At 41.6% G+C, this 15,211-nt stretch overlaps 1 protein-coding gene across 13 annotated transcripts in view; it reads right to left on the reverse strand.

Moving 5' to 3' along the window:
* Window positions 1-1,098: 1,098 nt before the first annotated feature.
* FOXP1 (forkhead box P1) overlaps window positions 1,099-15,211 on the reverse strand; it is a 378,956-nt gene continuing 364,843 nt past the window's right edge. For 9 of the 13 annotated variants that reach the window (XM_059856810.1, XM_059856811.1, XM_059856807.1 and 6 more), the window contains 3 exons: window positions 13,894-13,932; window positions 12,083-12,249; window positions 1,099-6,030 (listed from right to left, as the gene is read on the reverse strand). In XM_059856810.1, coding sequence (XP_059712793.1) covers window positions 5,886-6,030; window positions 12,083-12,249; window positions 13,894-13,932 — 351 coding nt within the window. In that variant the 3' untranslated portion in view covers window positions 1,099-5,885. Of the gene's footprint in view, window positions 6,031-12,082; window positions 12,250-13,893; window positions 13,933-15,211 lie in introns of those variants that run through there. The other 4 variants (XM_059856819.1, XM_059856813.1, XM_059856812.1 and 1 more) reach the window with 2 other exon arrangements.

The following is a 15,211-nucleotide window of genomic DNA, read 5'->3' on the forward strand; positions in this document are numbered from 1 at the left end:
ACTCCCCCCATTTTACAGATGCACACCGTACCAAACAGCAGCTTCTGGCTCAGTCCCCTCTGACCATGACTTTGGAAAATTTAATCCCACAAATCCTCTCCAGTTTACGAAAATCTCACTGGTGATGGAAGTGCACCACACAACCAAGGCCGAATTTGTATTCTCTGTATTTTGGTTTTTAAAATCTACCAGTCCGTACCATTTGGGGACACACTATAATGAGTGTGCAAAGTTCCCCTCCCCCTCCCCCCCAAAAAATAGTTAGCTGGTATAATTTTATGATAGAATATTTTTATAAAATCATTTGTACTAATTTAAGCATTTATCATTATATGCAAAAAGATTTCTTGATGAGAATATTATAGACGGTGCATGTTTTTGACATTAGCATTTTATTTGGATGACTAATCTTGCAGATGTGAAATTTTAATGAATTATTCATGAAAAATCTCTCCTCTGAAATTTCAGTTTGCTGCTAATGCTAGTTATTAAACATTTTATTTTTCTTTACAAAACTTGATGAGGAAAATAAATGTGTGCTTACTCGAAAGAAAAAGAAGGTGGGTTTCTCCTTCAGTTTGTCTCAGGTGACAGTGCCAGATGGGACTTTGCTCCTCACAGTTTTATGGACCAAGGGGTTGATCCTGCAAGCCCCTTTTGGCAGGGGTGCAGTGCACATTCCCAGCCCTTCCTACCAAAGCCAGCAGCACCATTCCCATCAGGGCACTGCACTGGGAAGGAGCTGCAGGATGAAGATCCCAACCCCTTCCTTTGAGAAAGCAAATAAACCCCTGAGACCTCAAGGGGCAAAACTGAGGAACTTCCTTGGAAAAGAGGATTAATTCCTTGAATGACAGTGTCTTCCTTGCTTCCAGCCTCACCCAACTGCCCTGTACAGACTGTCCACAAATCCACCACTTAAATATTTTGTACTCGGATGTGGTTGGGAAATCTCAAGGAAAGAGATGAGATTTGTCCATCCATGAATGAGCTAGGATATGGCTGAGGTGCCCACGGATCAGGGACCATGGGATGTGACATCAGAGTCACTGTGGGGGGGGAACAACAAAACAAGAACTTCGGACATGGCAACTTGCATTACCAGTGTGAACAACCAGCATTTTTATTGCATTTGAGAATGCTATAATGTCAGTAATTAGTACTGACTACACAACATTTTTTATTGTCTGTATCAACAGACATGGAATGATGGAATTACAGTTGATGTAAGGAATGAGTTTCTTTTATGCCTTATCAAAAAAAAAAAAAAAAAATCTTGTTACTGGCAGCACATACACACGAAGCACCATGCTAACAGTCTGGACTGTACCATTTTCATCAAGGCTTATGGGTAGAAGATACTTGGTTACCTGTTCTGGGCCCATTAAAATGCAGTCCTGAACTGCAAATTCACCTCGCAAGACTAGAATACTAAATGACTTCTGAAACATCTAAAAAATCACTGAGTTCATTAACCAAAGGTACCAAAGGATTTCAAAAGAGTTTAAACACGTTTGGTTTTTTTTTTTTTTCCATGCTATAATGAACGTGAGATTATTGGTGATCTGAAAACTACAATAGTTCAAAATTATTTTAAAAAACTTTATATATATATATTTATGTATGTATATATATAAAATATCTAATGATCTGCAATATTTGTAGAACCAGCATCCCTGCCCTGGTCTCTCCCCGAAGCTGAGCTCCAGGAAAGGGGAGGTGCAGGACCTGCCATGGGACTCTTGCGAGTGAGAATCAAACAAAGGTAATTTTTTTTGGTGGTCACTTGTTCTACATAAGCCTTGATTTTGTTTTTGTTTTTTTTCTTCATTTCACTTCTAGTTGAATGCAGAAACCTAACAGGTTTTACATTTACAAACTTTTTTTTTTTTTTGTGGACAAGGAAGGCTTTGACTCTCATTCCTGACAGCGATTTACCTGATACATGGTACTACTTTCATAATGTACGCTTTTCTTTGAGAAAAAAAACATGTAACAAATTGTCTTTACATCTTGGCACCTTGTAAAGTTTTTTTTTTGTTTTTTTATACAAAAAGTTCAATAGTTTGACACTCCCCATTATTAATCACTACTTCACTGATAAACTTTGAAAGTGTGACCCTGGAATTCATCATGCAAAATATTTACTGCAGCAGGAGAAAAACATTTTTTTTTTTAAACGATTTTTTTTTCCTTTCAAATATATGAACTTTGTTTAAGACAGCCAGAAAAGGCAGTGGTAAGATAACAGAAGGGGTGGGAAAGTATCAAAAAAACCAGCTTAAACACAAAAACTGTACAAAAATGCTTCGATCAATGATAACAGGAGAAAAAAAAATCTGTCAACTATGTTACAATTTAAAAGCTGAAAAAAAAAAAGTCAGGGATTTTCTCCCACATGTCAGCAAATGTCATCCAATATTCTTAAAGCAAGGATAACTAAATAAAATACATGTGCAGCGTATTCTGCAATTCCATTACATACAGTAGTTTTTTTTTTCAAAGCTATTTTTTAGTATAGTTAATATAAAGCAGTTGCACAAAAAGCAAAAGGTGTTTTGACAAACAGGTCTGCATTTATTCCTTTTGAGGAATGATATCTAAAAAAAGGACCTTTCCACCTTTTCCTCCCTCCCCACCCTCCCCCCAAAAGACAAAGGCTCACACAGACACAGTGGGATATATATGTACAACATAATAAACCCCTCCCTAAAGAAGCAACTGTATATCCAAAGGGATACAGAATCAGAATTGTAAAAATCATAGTGAAGTTTGCTTGATGTAAAGCCTGAGATTTTCAGTTGGTTCTTCTGCAAGGCTGCAACACCTGCCAGATATGTTAAACTCTAATTTTTTGTTTCTTTTTCTCTTTTTTTAATTTTTTTTATTTTTGCTACAGTCTTTAGACTAAGCATGCAAGACATACAACTAAGTGCAACTGAGTGAAATGTATTTTTTATTTACTCATTCCCTAACAGTTTGGACTGAGGTATGCGTACTAACAGTTTTCTCATGCTGTTATCTTTACTCATGTCTAGCTACACATGCTGAGAATGAACTAATCTACCAGATTTTTATCCCCCTTCTGAATACCGAACTAACCAGCAAACCACTCAGTTTTGAAGCACAGGGCTCAATTCTCATGATCCCTGTCTGGCTACCGCCGGCACGTCACGAAGCTGCCTGGATATAATTTAAACCAAAACTAAAAAAAAAAAAAAAAGAAGAAAAAAAAATTAAAGAAAATGTTTCCAAATGACCACAGACTGCCCTTTTTTTTTTTTCTTTCTTTTTTTTTTCCTTGTCTTTTTGAAACAGAAAGCAGAGTTTTATTAAAGTAACTGCCAATAAAGTTTTTTGTACCAAAGCTTATGAGTGGACAGGAGTGTTATTTCCTTATGAAAAATGCTGACCAAAAACTAAACAAAACTGAGTAGATGTGCCAAGATCAACCAAAATTAAAGCAGACATCCCAGCACAGTCCCGGAACAGAAGTGGCACACAATCTGTAGAACCAAAGACCAAAAAATTTTTTTTCCTTTTTATTCTAGAAATACCATTTTGTCGTCCAGTTAAATTGTGGGAGCTTTTCTGTTCTCTTCTGTGTTTTATTAAACTGTCTCCTTTTTCTGATACTCTAATTTTCCATGAAATAATTGTGTCTTTGCTTTCTTCAGCTCCCTTCTCATAGCTCCCCCAGTAACACTGATTCCTAGTTTTAACCTCAAAAGCTCTCCTCGGTTCCTCTTTACAGACTTTCATTTTGGTCACTGTAAAGAATTGCAAATAAAAAGTAACAACTTTGGTTCAGACATCTACTTGGCCTTCTAAATTTTCTAGAATAAAGGAGCAGTTTCCCTCTCAGGTTAGCAATAGCCCACATCTTGTCATTTCCCTCTAAATTCTTCAACCTCCTTTGATCAACAATAAGAGGATATTTGGCTTCATAAGATAAAGCATATAACAGAGAACATAATTTACCTTTGTGTAATATCTTTGGTAATTTTAGGAAAAAAAAGGTACAAAGAAGAATATAAATTAAGCTCTGAAAGGCTTTTCGAAATAATAAAAAAAAGCTACAGTCCTACATAAATAAATGAGTGACGGAAAAGTGGTTGCAGAATGAAAATGTTTAGGTGTTTGGTGACTGAGGTTTACTGACCTATGGCAACAGATTTTGTATGTCGTGTTTGCTTTGCAGAGCTTTGCCAGTTTTGCCTAACAAGCCCCGGCGCCAATTCTCTCCCATCTCTCCCGACTCCTCCGGCGAGGTTTCCATACTGGCTGGTGTAATATTGCATAACAATCCTAACTGCAGTACTGGATTTGCACAGCTGAAAATTAACACTTTAGCATTAGTGGGGCCCCGTCCTTATTAACTCCTGTAACAAGTTCAATCTGAAATCTAATTTGTATTCAAACAGATTAACGCCACCGAGCAATCCTGAACTGATGTTTAACCGTGAAACATCACCATGTACAGTAACAATTTAATGAAGTCATCTTTCCAACCACTATTTGCAAAGGCAAATGTAAAAAAAACAATAGAAAAAAATAAAGTTGTAATAATAAATGTTTAGGTGCCCATCTCGGTAATCTCAGATATTCCAGAAAGATTTGTTGACCCATTAGAACTCGTGTTAAACAACCGAGAACCTGCCACTGTACTATTCATTCTCTACTAAAAGTGAACTCTGTTGGTGCTGCATATGTTTCTTTGTGCTGTTCAATTTTGTGGCATTTGCTAATATTCACCGTTGCTGCCAAAAAAAAAAAATCAAAAAAATCAAAAACCTAAACAAAACAAGAATATATTAAAAATACTGCTTTGTGGAATGAATCTGTGTTGCTTCCTACAGTGTTTCTATGTTCATCTGTCATTCATTCTCATTCTTGCAGTACTTCATTCCTCTCTCTCCGTTGGACAACCCTTCCACATGTATCGTGCAGCATTTGGGACCTTTTCAAAAAACAACAACAACAAAAAAGGAGACACCGAAATGGAATGTTTTCCATAGCTAAAGAAAACATGGTGGCATCTGAAGGAAATTGGAATGAATGACAGAAAAAACTACAAACAATTCAATGACATTCAGCTTCGTATAATAAAAACACCTATTAACATTCATCACAAAGTACAGAAAACGTTGAAGCCTCTGAGAGGCCCTGGGCCCAGATGAGGCCTGAGGTCAGAACTTAAAATGGTAGAGGAGAAGTGGGGCGGGGGAATGAAAGCAATACATTAAAAAGTTTGGGATAATTTTTTCTTTGAACCCCTCCCCGATATACACGCTCACACACACGCACACATACCCACACACGTGCACACACAGGCCTTCCCCATCCCAAATGGAAGCAAAAAAAAAAAAAAAAAAGAAATAAAAAGAAACCAACCAACGAAACAAAAAAAACCCAAAATGGAGTAAAGGCAGTGATAATCAACATGCAGTACTGTGCAAATATGTTGTCCATTGGAATCCTTAAAATCTGGGCAAAGACTTGATCTGCAGTTCAGGTGTACATGCTCAGTTTGATGTCCTCAAGTGTCCAAAATTGGCAGGACCTGCAGTCCACAGCTGGCTGCTAAATGCAAGTGAATCAGTTTAGCAAATTTACAACACTGATGTTGACTGTAAGAGAGGAAAATCCCAAGTACCAAACAAGTCCATCCAATGCACAGAGTACAAATTCCTTTTTTCAACAAAAAGTAGAAAAATCAAAAATACTCCCAAATGGGATACTTGATGGCACTAAGAGTTAACATATTTCATAGTTGTCAAAGTGGACTGAGAATCCTCCAGACTGTACAATAATGGAGAGATTTCACAGCTAAGTTTGACGTGTTCTTCCAATCTTCATTCTCAGGATAACTATGTCAGACATACTCATTCTATGTCCTCATTTACAGGTTCGTCTTCATAATCTCTGTCGTGATCAAAATCTGGACTGTGGTTGGCTGTTGTCACTAAGGATAGTGGGCCTTCATTTTCATCTGGGTCTAATGGTTCTTCTTTGACATGCACAGGGTGCCTGGGAAAACAAAACAACAGACAATCAGCAAGCTGCTCATTAAAAAAGGGTTTTGACAGTTTGGGTAGTTTGGGGGAAAGGCAAAGGTGGTTTGGGGGGTTCAGACCTGGAGGGCCAGGTCTGAGAGCTCCAGGTCACCAAGGAGAAGAGCCTCAATGTCTGTCCTGGCCAGAAAAGCCAAGCTAAGCACTATCTCCCAGGTAACAATCATGAGAACAAGAGTGAACAGCCTCAAGTTGCCCCACAGGAGGTTTAGGTTGGATATTAGGAAAAATTTCTTCACTGAAAGAGTAACCAAACCCTGGAAGAGGCTGCCCAGGGGAGTGATGCAGTCACTGCACCCAGAAGCCCTCAGAAAACATGTGGATGTGGCACTTAAAACATTTAGTGGTGGGCTTGGCAGTGCTGGGTTAATGTCTGGACTCAATGATCCTAAAGGGCTTTTCCAAGCTTAATGATTCTAAGACTCCACGGAGGCTGCGCCAGGCAGGCAGCACTCAGCCTCTCCGGGAAAACACTCTGGGAGGAGCACCTCGATAGGGCTTCCGTCTTGGGATGGAGAGAAAACGCTCTCAGCTGACACATTAAGTTAATGTGATCTTTGGATAAATAAGTGGAATGTGCATGGGAAGGGGAAGGCAAGGCCTGCCAGGGCCTCGGCGCGGCGCGGGCCGGGCTAATCATCCTCGCTGTGCGCGCAGCGCCTCTCGTTAACATGCAGAACCTGTGAGACAACTCTCCAGAGGACGACCCCAAGTGAGGTTCTATCATTAATCAACTTCAAGCAAACACAGCAAAGAGACACCATGATACATGCTTTAAACTCCAAATTAATGCATATTTTTACAAACTGTCAATAAGGGAAGAAAAGCCCTGCCAGGAAACACAAACAGAGAGGAAAAGGCTCGCTCAACACAACAATATGATAAGAAAGCACAGTCCTAACGAGAATAATAACACTGTCAGCTGTAAACAAGGCAGAACATGATCCCCAGCTCATGGTGGGCACAAGGATGTACTAAAAAGATGAGATCTGCCAAATTTCTCATTACAGCAAAGCACATGAATAACCCGCAGGGGAATGGGGCTTGGTCATTCAAAATGGGTATGATAACAATTGAAAAATGTTGTTCGTAAATCATATTTACAACAAATCCTATACAAATACAAATTACCTTTTTTTTAGCTCTCCTTTTTTTTTTTTTTGTTCAGCAGCTTTTGAAATGTAAAGTAGCCATGTGAGTCAATAGTGTCTTGTTGGTGGGACTTTATAGGAAAGTAGGATTTTATTGACATTACCAAGTATTAATAATGCGACACAGCGATGGAGACCCTGTTTGCTTCCTAAATAATTGATGTTGTAGGCAATCCCTTAAAATAAAGTGTTAATGAGTTCAAGTCCCACTCTGTCTCTCACTGAGTTGATATCCACCTCCAAGACTCATGTTTTTTCTTTCCTCTGTGCAGGCTGATTTAACCCTTTCACATACGCAATATGAACACACAACCTTCACTGAAAAAACTTTCCCTCTGCTTGCACAGCTTTGCTTTAAAATGAATGATTTAAAATAGCTGCATTGTATTTTATGCTTTGTGTGGATAGCAATGACAACACTGTTTGTACTCCACTGCATGGACAGACAGCAAGGATAAATCACTGGGCACGGAACATGTACTCAGCATCCACAGACAGTCCAAAGCCAGCCTCGCCTAGTTCAAGTGAGCCAGTTGTACCCCTGTATCCGGTTTATTTCTTTATTCAGGCTTGAGCCTGGGTAAGTTTAGGAAGCATCCAACTTGCTGACTACAGACAATTCAAATGTGAGCTGCGAATGCCTTTCAAGTCCCTGCTTGTTTCAACTTTTTGAGTTGTAAAGTGCTGGATCAATACTCAAGTATTAACTGCACCTTCCAACTCATCCAAAGGAACACTGGGAGAAGTGATGCAGTATCCATGGACACACACCTTTCCCTTCAAATCCACTAATATGTATCCTATCAACACATCTCTGGGAGCAAAGAGCTTCCTCTGCCTGTCACGTAATTTTTGAAAAAGTTACACACCAAGAGCACAGCTCATGCAGTTTTTAACCTAACTGGTGAAAAAGGAAGGGTAAAGAAAAAACTGGAAGGAGACAATTCAAGGATCAGAGACTAAGAATTGGCAAAAACATGTAAGAAGCTTGAGGTGTCCCTGTGCTACCTGTCCCAGAAGTTCATGGCCTCCGTGAATATTAAACTATGCTGAATACCGCAACTAGAAAAACTTAATATTATGAATAGACTGTGGGGCCCCTCACTTGGGAGAAAACATGAAATGAAAAACAGAAGAAAAATGGGGAAAGAGCAGCTGCACTAAGAGAGCCCAATAAAGCCTGTGCTACTCGGCCTTTATGGCAGTGATCTTTTTTACTGCTGTTTTAATGTCAAAGTCTTGCTTTTTTGCTTTGTGGTGTTGATGCTGCTGCTGCTGGGCTTATTTTTGGGTTTTGTTTTTTTTTTTTTAAGTATTATTTTTGAAAACACAGAAGGGAAATTTTCAAAGGGGGCACGAGAGCACATGTCACGTGCAGCAGAGAGGCCTTGGTGCACGGAGTGGAGTTTCTCCAAAGGCTGCCCAGTGTCCCAATGCATCCCCACCACCTCAGGTGCCAGCAGGTTAGACAGGTGCTCACTGTGCTCAAAACCAGTCTAAGTGCTCTGAAAGCTCATTCAAAGGTCCTCAAACCCTTCCAAAGCAAACTCTGCCCCTCTTCTGGTTTTGTTATGAAACCAGGTGGTTTTAACTGAGGTTCTCTTTGAGGTTTGGTGTGATTCCCAGAGGTCAAAAAACAAAACTTGAGGTGTGAGAAGCAACAGAAGTTATGAAAAGCCCTGCACAACCCTGGGTGAGACAAAGCCAGAGAGGGCCACAAAGCCACAGGGAGCAGAGTCACACAAGCCTCCCCCAGCACCTCACGTGTTGCACAAACATCAGACAGTGAGCTTGGCAAAACCTCCATCCCCTAAATGAGGAGGTTATCTGGGTAACACAACCCCCAGGGAGAGAGCTGCAAGGAAAACAATGCCAAAAAATTCCAACTCTTTGTGTATTCTGTCAGATGTAAGTACAAAATGGCATGCGAGGAGGAAATCTTTCTGAATCTGTGATTTTTCTCCAGCATTTCTGAGCAACTGAAATAAATAAGCTTAAATAATCTTGAAGGCAAAGGGAGACTTTCATATCCTCTCAAGTCTGAATTTCTATTTACCACCTCACCAAATCCTCAAAATTGGGAAGAAAAACTTCCTTTAGAGACTGAAGAATTCAGTCTGCTGAATTACAGAAAAGGTAAATGCTGGGTTAAGCGACAAGAAAAAGAAAGGGGAGGGGGAAAGAAGGCAAAGAAAAGAAAGGGTTTCCCATTTCTGTTTTCACAGCAGCAGAAATTCAGCACATTCCTTTTAAGTAGATGCCTGGGACTCCAGAAGGGGTTAACAATAAATAACCTTGCTGAACACAGATTCCCCTTCTTTTCACATCTGAGTAATTCTTTTGTTTGTCCACTCTGGGAACAGAAGAGTTTTTAATAAAGCTGACTGTTGTTTAAAGCCACTGAGTTCTGGTGGTGCACACAGCATGGAGTAGTTTGCTTTGTGGCTACCTTTGGAGCATATCAGGATGAAAGTGTTATGTCCCCAAGCTGTAATTATGCGACTACTTTCTAGTGTTTCAAAAGGAGGGAGAGAGCAGGGAAAAAACCCACCCTAGCTGTGGTTCAATGTGTCATAAAAAGGAAACGAATGAGCGGTAATAAGACTTCAGCTAGAGTATTAGACTTCTTAGCTGTCATGTTAACAAGGTCCTTTAAACCTTACAATAAAGTTTAAAACTTGATTTCTTCCAATACACTGAAATTGTTTAAAAAATATTTTGCATTATGACAAGGAAATCTGTTCTGAGAAAAAAAAATGAACATGCTGTTAACAAAGCAGGAGCATGGAAAATAAAAAGGTTTCACAGCGTCTGTAAAGTCGCTGTTGACTTATGTTTTTATTTAGTAAACAGGGTAAACCCTGTGACGTGTGAATGGTGCTCTGACTTTAGATCCCTCCAAACTACTTAGAAACACCATTATAATGGGGAAGCTCCGAGGCTGGTATTGGAACATCACCCGGCCACATTTTACTTAAGCAAAAAGAAATGTTCAGCAGAGAACACATATATTATCAATTCTGAGAAAATGAAAACACTCAGGAAACAATCATTTCCATATTACAACAGAAAATTGGATTTTCTGGTGAATAATGAAAATGAGGCATCACTCCCCCCGACCTCCTCTCTCTCCACTATTTGTTCTGTGCCCCTCACCTTGGTATCAATGTGCTAAGAGATGATTATTAAGTGCAACAAAGGCCACAGCTATGCACAGTTCTGGAAGATGTCCTATCCTGTTTCAACTTGGTTATTTTTCCCTCCTCTCAGTCTATTCAAAGACAAGGAAACCTTAGGTGAAATGAGAAGTGCATGAACTGCACTAGCCTTGAACTTGCAAAAAAATAATTACTCGGATTAACACAACATCATAAACGTTCATCCTTGTCTGTTAGGCCAGGAGAAACCCTTGGGAGAAGTCTTGTTTCTTGAGAAAAGTCATGTCCCTCCACTCCTCCTTCACGCCGGCCCTGCGTGGTCACAGGCAGAGGATAACAAATTGTGACTAAAACCGCCTGGAGATGAATCCGTCTGTGAGAGACGGAAAGTGTGTCATGCAACGTTACTTTGGGAGAGATAATTAATACTGCACAAACAATCACTGGAAAAGCTAAACACATTATTTGAATGTTTTGAAGTAAATGGTAAAAGACAATGTTTAAATTAATTATTAATTAAAAATGAATGTTGCCATCTTTAAAGATTTTTTTTTCAAAGCACTTTGTGCACTGATTTAAAACACTGCAATATCAAAGTATCCAGAGCCTCAGATTCCTTCGTGCCCCCTCCCCTCTGACAACACATTATGCAGGTGGGAAACTTTTCTGCCATTAAATGCTAATTAGTTTCACAACTAATTACTACCGTGGTATTAGGTTAATGTTTTTTCTACTTTTTGATTTAGACTTACTTTTATAAATCCCTTATTCAAATTACTTTGAAGTAAAAGACTACAAATTAGTTCTCTTTTTAATGTGTAATGTGAGCCCTGGCAAGCCAGCCAGTAATTTTACAGGCTGTTTTAAGGAGTAGGGGGAAGACAGGCAGCACGGTCACTCACAGGTACCCAACTGCTCCGCCGAGCTTTCGGGAACGACAGGACTTGTAAACTCCGGCTTCCTCACCAGCCGCCAATTACCCGGCGTGTGATGTGAGGGGAGGGGGGAGTTTACAGCTTTGCAAACTCACTCCGTCACCCCATAAATACCGCACACACCCATCGGGGCATCACACCCTTCCTGCCTTACCCTTTCCTGCGCCCGCCCGCTGCCCGGGTGCCGCTCACGTTGAGCGGGGCAGGCGAGCCCCCGTCACTTCGTGCGGTTATAGACGCGCTCATTACACTGCCGTCTGTTGCCATAATGTCCCTATTAATTCTCCTTTTGATATTTTAAGAGCAATCTATAAATCACACAGACCTTCATGTTAATGCTTAGCAAGACCGTTTTGTGTTGAGTGGGGTTTTTCTGACTCGCCAAACAAGCCCATTTCCCAGCTCTGCCCCACGGGCCGTGCTCATCACGCCATCCAAAGGGGAGAGAAATCACAGGTTTTCTCCAAGAAGCACAGCTGCTATGAGGTTTTGGAAGGTTTAAAGAAGAGAACTGCAAACAAGTGAACAATTTTATAAGCCCTGTGTCCTTCTTGGACCGGATTGAGCTGATCAGTTTTATACGGAAACTAGTAAATGGCTCTTTTATGTTCAAACCACCCTACGCAAGTCCCCAGACGGAGGCAGATGTCTGCTCTTGCTGCTCCATCCATGAAGCTCAGCAAGGAGCCAGGAGTCTCTAGAGTCACCCTTGAGCAGATGGTAGGACAAGACCTAGAGCCAGCAGGTGCCTCTGCCGTACTTACATCGCTTGCATAGGGGAACGTCCTGGACTGCTGTCACTCCCGTTACTGTTCGTATGCTCCATTGCACCATTGAGCTCTTCCCTCATCGCGCTGGCTAAATTGCCCAGAGTGGGATTTCCCATGGAAGCAGTAGTGTATAGAGGTATACTGTTCTCAGCCATTGAAGCCTGCCAAGGACACAAACAAATCCATGAAGAGCCATGACTAACGTTTTTATACACTGCACAACACACTCACTCGTTCCAAAACATTCTCCACATTTACAATTTTTGCAATTACAGGTTCTTTTAAATATTGTACTTTCTGATAGGTATTACCCTGGTTCCATCAAGGGAAATTTAACATCATTTAGATCTGGGTTTAAGGATTCATAGCCGTATTGGCTTATAAGAGGATGGAGCCTTCCATTCCCTATTTGGAATTACACACCCTGGAAAAAAGAAAATGTACTTTCCCTATTTTTGCTTCATGAAATTATGTTTGGGGCTTTGGGGTATTTTTTGTGGCTTAGGTTTGGGCTTTGTTTCTAATGAAATGGGGAAAAAAATTGGAACTGGCTCAGCTGATAACTCCTTCCCACTGGAGTGAGCGGGCACCAAGCAAGAGTGTAACATCATGGAGCTTCATTTTCCTTGGGACATGTGTGAGGCTGCCATCAGTGCTAACTGGATCAGAGCTGCACCAATCTACCTGACAGCTGAACCACTCCATGTGGAATTTTTTAAACCTCAGCAACTCAATTCTTACCTTACCTGTTACAGATCTGTTTTATTTTGATTTTTCCCTTTGTTCTAAGGAAACACTGTGCAGCGGCACACTGGAGTTAACTTTCTAAATGGAAATCTTTGTAGGAAGAGAATGAACTGTTAAATATTTTCCTTCTGATTCCCACCGTTCTGCCTGCTAATATTTACTGTGTGTCAGCATTAGCTCATGTTGACAGCACAGTCCCGGCCCGGCGCAGCAGCGGTGGGAACGCAGAAACCCCGAGCCCCCGGAGGAGCCCAGTGTTTGGTGGGGATGGGAGGCACAGCTTTCCAGGGCTGTAGTGCCCAGGGACTGGACGGACATTTAACCATTTCACCCATCCCAGCTGGATCTGGCTGAAATCATCCGTGGCTCTGCGAGCCAAGTCAGTGCCGGGCAGCCACAGACAATGGCTCGGCAGCACTTGACCTGCTCTGGGGAGAGGTCAGCTGGCTGCAGTGGCCAAGCAAAAAAAAGCCATCAGGCTGGGTCTGCATGATGCAAACATGGCCCATGGGAGGGGAATCTATGCGAACACACTCCTCACCAAACACTCCTGCCTGCTCCTAATTCGTGGGACAGAACTCCTTGCTTGTTGCCAGCCAGCAGTTTGACCCAGGCAGGCAGAGCCAGAGAAAGGGTGGGGGGAGATGGGATGGGAAGGGAGGGCAGGACCAGCCCTCACTGCAGCATCTCCAGGAGCACAGCCCCTTTTATTCTTCCTTACACTGACCTCTCCATGTGCAGCCCTATGTGTCACACGTGATTACAAAAGCTATTCTAACGGGGAGGATTATTTTTATCTTCTTGATTCAACAACCGGCAAACTCATTGTGATTAGGGGATGCAAAGAATGGTTCACATTTCCTGCACTTGGCAAAATAATGACTCAAGTTCTTCACCCACAGTGATAACTTGTAATTGCAGTAAAGCAATTCACTGGGGGAGAGGTGGGACACAAGGAGTATCTGCTAGGAAGATATTAATAAGGGAGGGGGTGTTTTGGGAGCCCCTGTTGACCCACTGGCAAAAGACACAACTGGTGAGAGCTGGAGTCCCCATACCTTCCACAGACAGAGGGGGGAGAGAGCTGCTTCTTCTCCCTGGCCATGAGGGAAAACAGATAGAGGAGATGTCAGAAGGGTCTGGGTGAAGGAGAGGGGAGGCTCTGCCACCCCACAGGAAAAGAAAGCACAGCCTGCCATGCCGGCAGCACACAGCCAGCTGTGCAGACCCCCATGGTGCTCACGGGGATGTGCAAGAAGCAGACCTTCCAGAGCCCACAAAAGCTGGGGGGAACACTGCCCACCAATTATTAAGTGAATGTAGGCCTTGGCAGGGAAGGCAGCCTTGTGTCCTAAAGGAATCTGCTGCCCAAGTGAGGTCTGAACTGCCCACATGGCAGTGGCCACCTGCATTAACTGCCCAGATTTTCTACAGCCCCATAGAACCCACTGGAATTTTGCCTCCAAAACCCAATGGCAGGGGAAGAAGTGTGGAACCTGCTGGTGTATTTTCACCCTAAAAGAGGACCTGGCTCAGTGCAATGGTTATTATTCATCCCCATTTATTAGCGGGGTGACAGTGGCAGCAAACCTGGCCCAGACTCCTCTCTCCATCAGCCCAGCTATGGGAGGGCACAAAGACATGGCTCTCTCAGGAAAAGTGGGGAATGGAAACAGTTTGGAGGTTATCACGAAAGACAAGAATGGAGGGAGATGACGACAACGACACGTGTTTCAGAAATAAAACACGAACAGTTCCATATGATAAGCATATTAATTGAAATTAGTCACATAGTTAACAATGTGAAGAAATGTAGGATCATTTCATTTTTGCCTTTCAGCCTCATGAATGTAAAATGTGCTTGTAATCTTAATACTATTCAGGAGACAAAGCAGTCTTTAAAAATCACACTTCACAAGACTCAAGGGAAAATAAGTTACTAATGAACGGTATTTACAGTTGCTTCATTTAAGCATGCTTTCCTGGGCTTTGCAGGAGTTACTGCATAAACTCAAAAAAATCAGAAGAAAGGCAAAACATCATTTTCCTCCTAATAATTTATTTCTTGGTTCTGAAAAGAGAAATCTGCTAAACCTTCCACAAAACACGACTGCCCAAGCAAATACCCATGGCCATCAGTAAACTTCTAGACAAGTGACCCCAAGAACCAACTGGGGTGCAACCATGCATGGTGTTGCCTCCTGGATTAATTCCTAACATGTAAACCAGGTTTGAACCCCCACACAAACACACAGACCCCACTACAAATCAGGGTATGGTAATACATTTGTATTCTTCATTTATACAGAGAACACTGACTTCACCTAGGGTTTTTGAGACTGACTCAGGAATTTATTGAAAGGGGAAAAAGGGCAC

Source organism: Haemorhous mexicanus, chromosome 11 (genome assembly GCF_027477595.1).
Source record: "Haemorhous mexicanus isolate bHaeMex1 chromosome 11, bHaeMex1.pri, whole genome shotgun sequence".
In the NCBI taxonomy this organism is placed as follows: Eukaryota; Metazoa; Chordata; class Aves; order Passeriformes; family Fringillidae; genus Haemorhous; species Haemorhous mexicanus.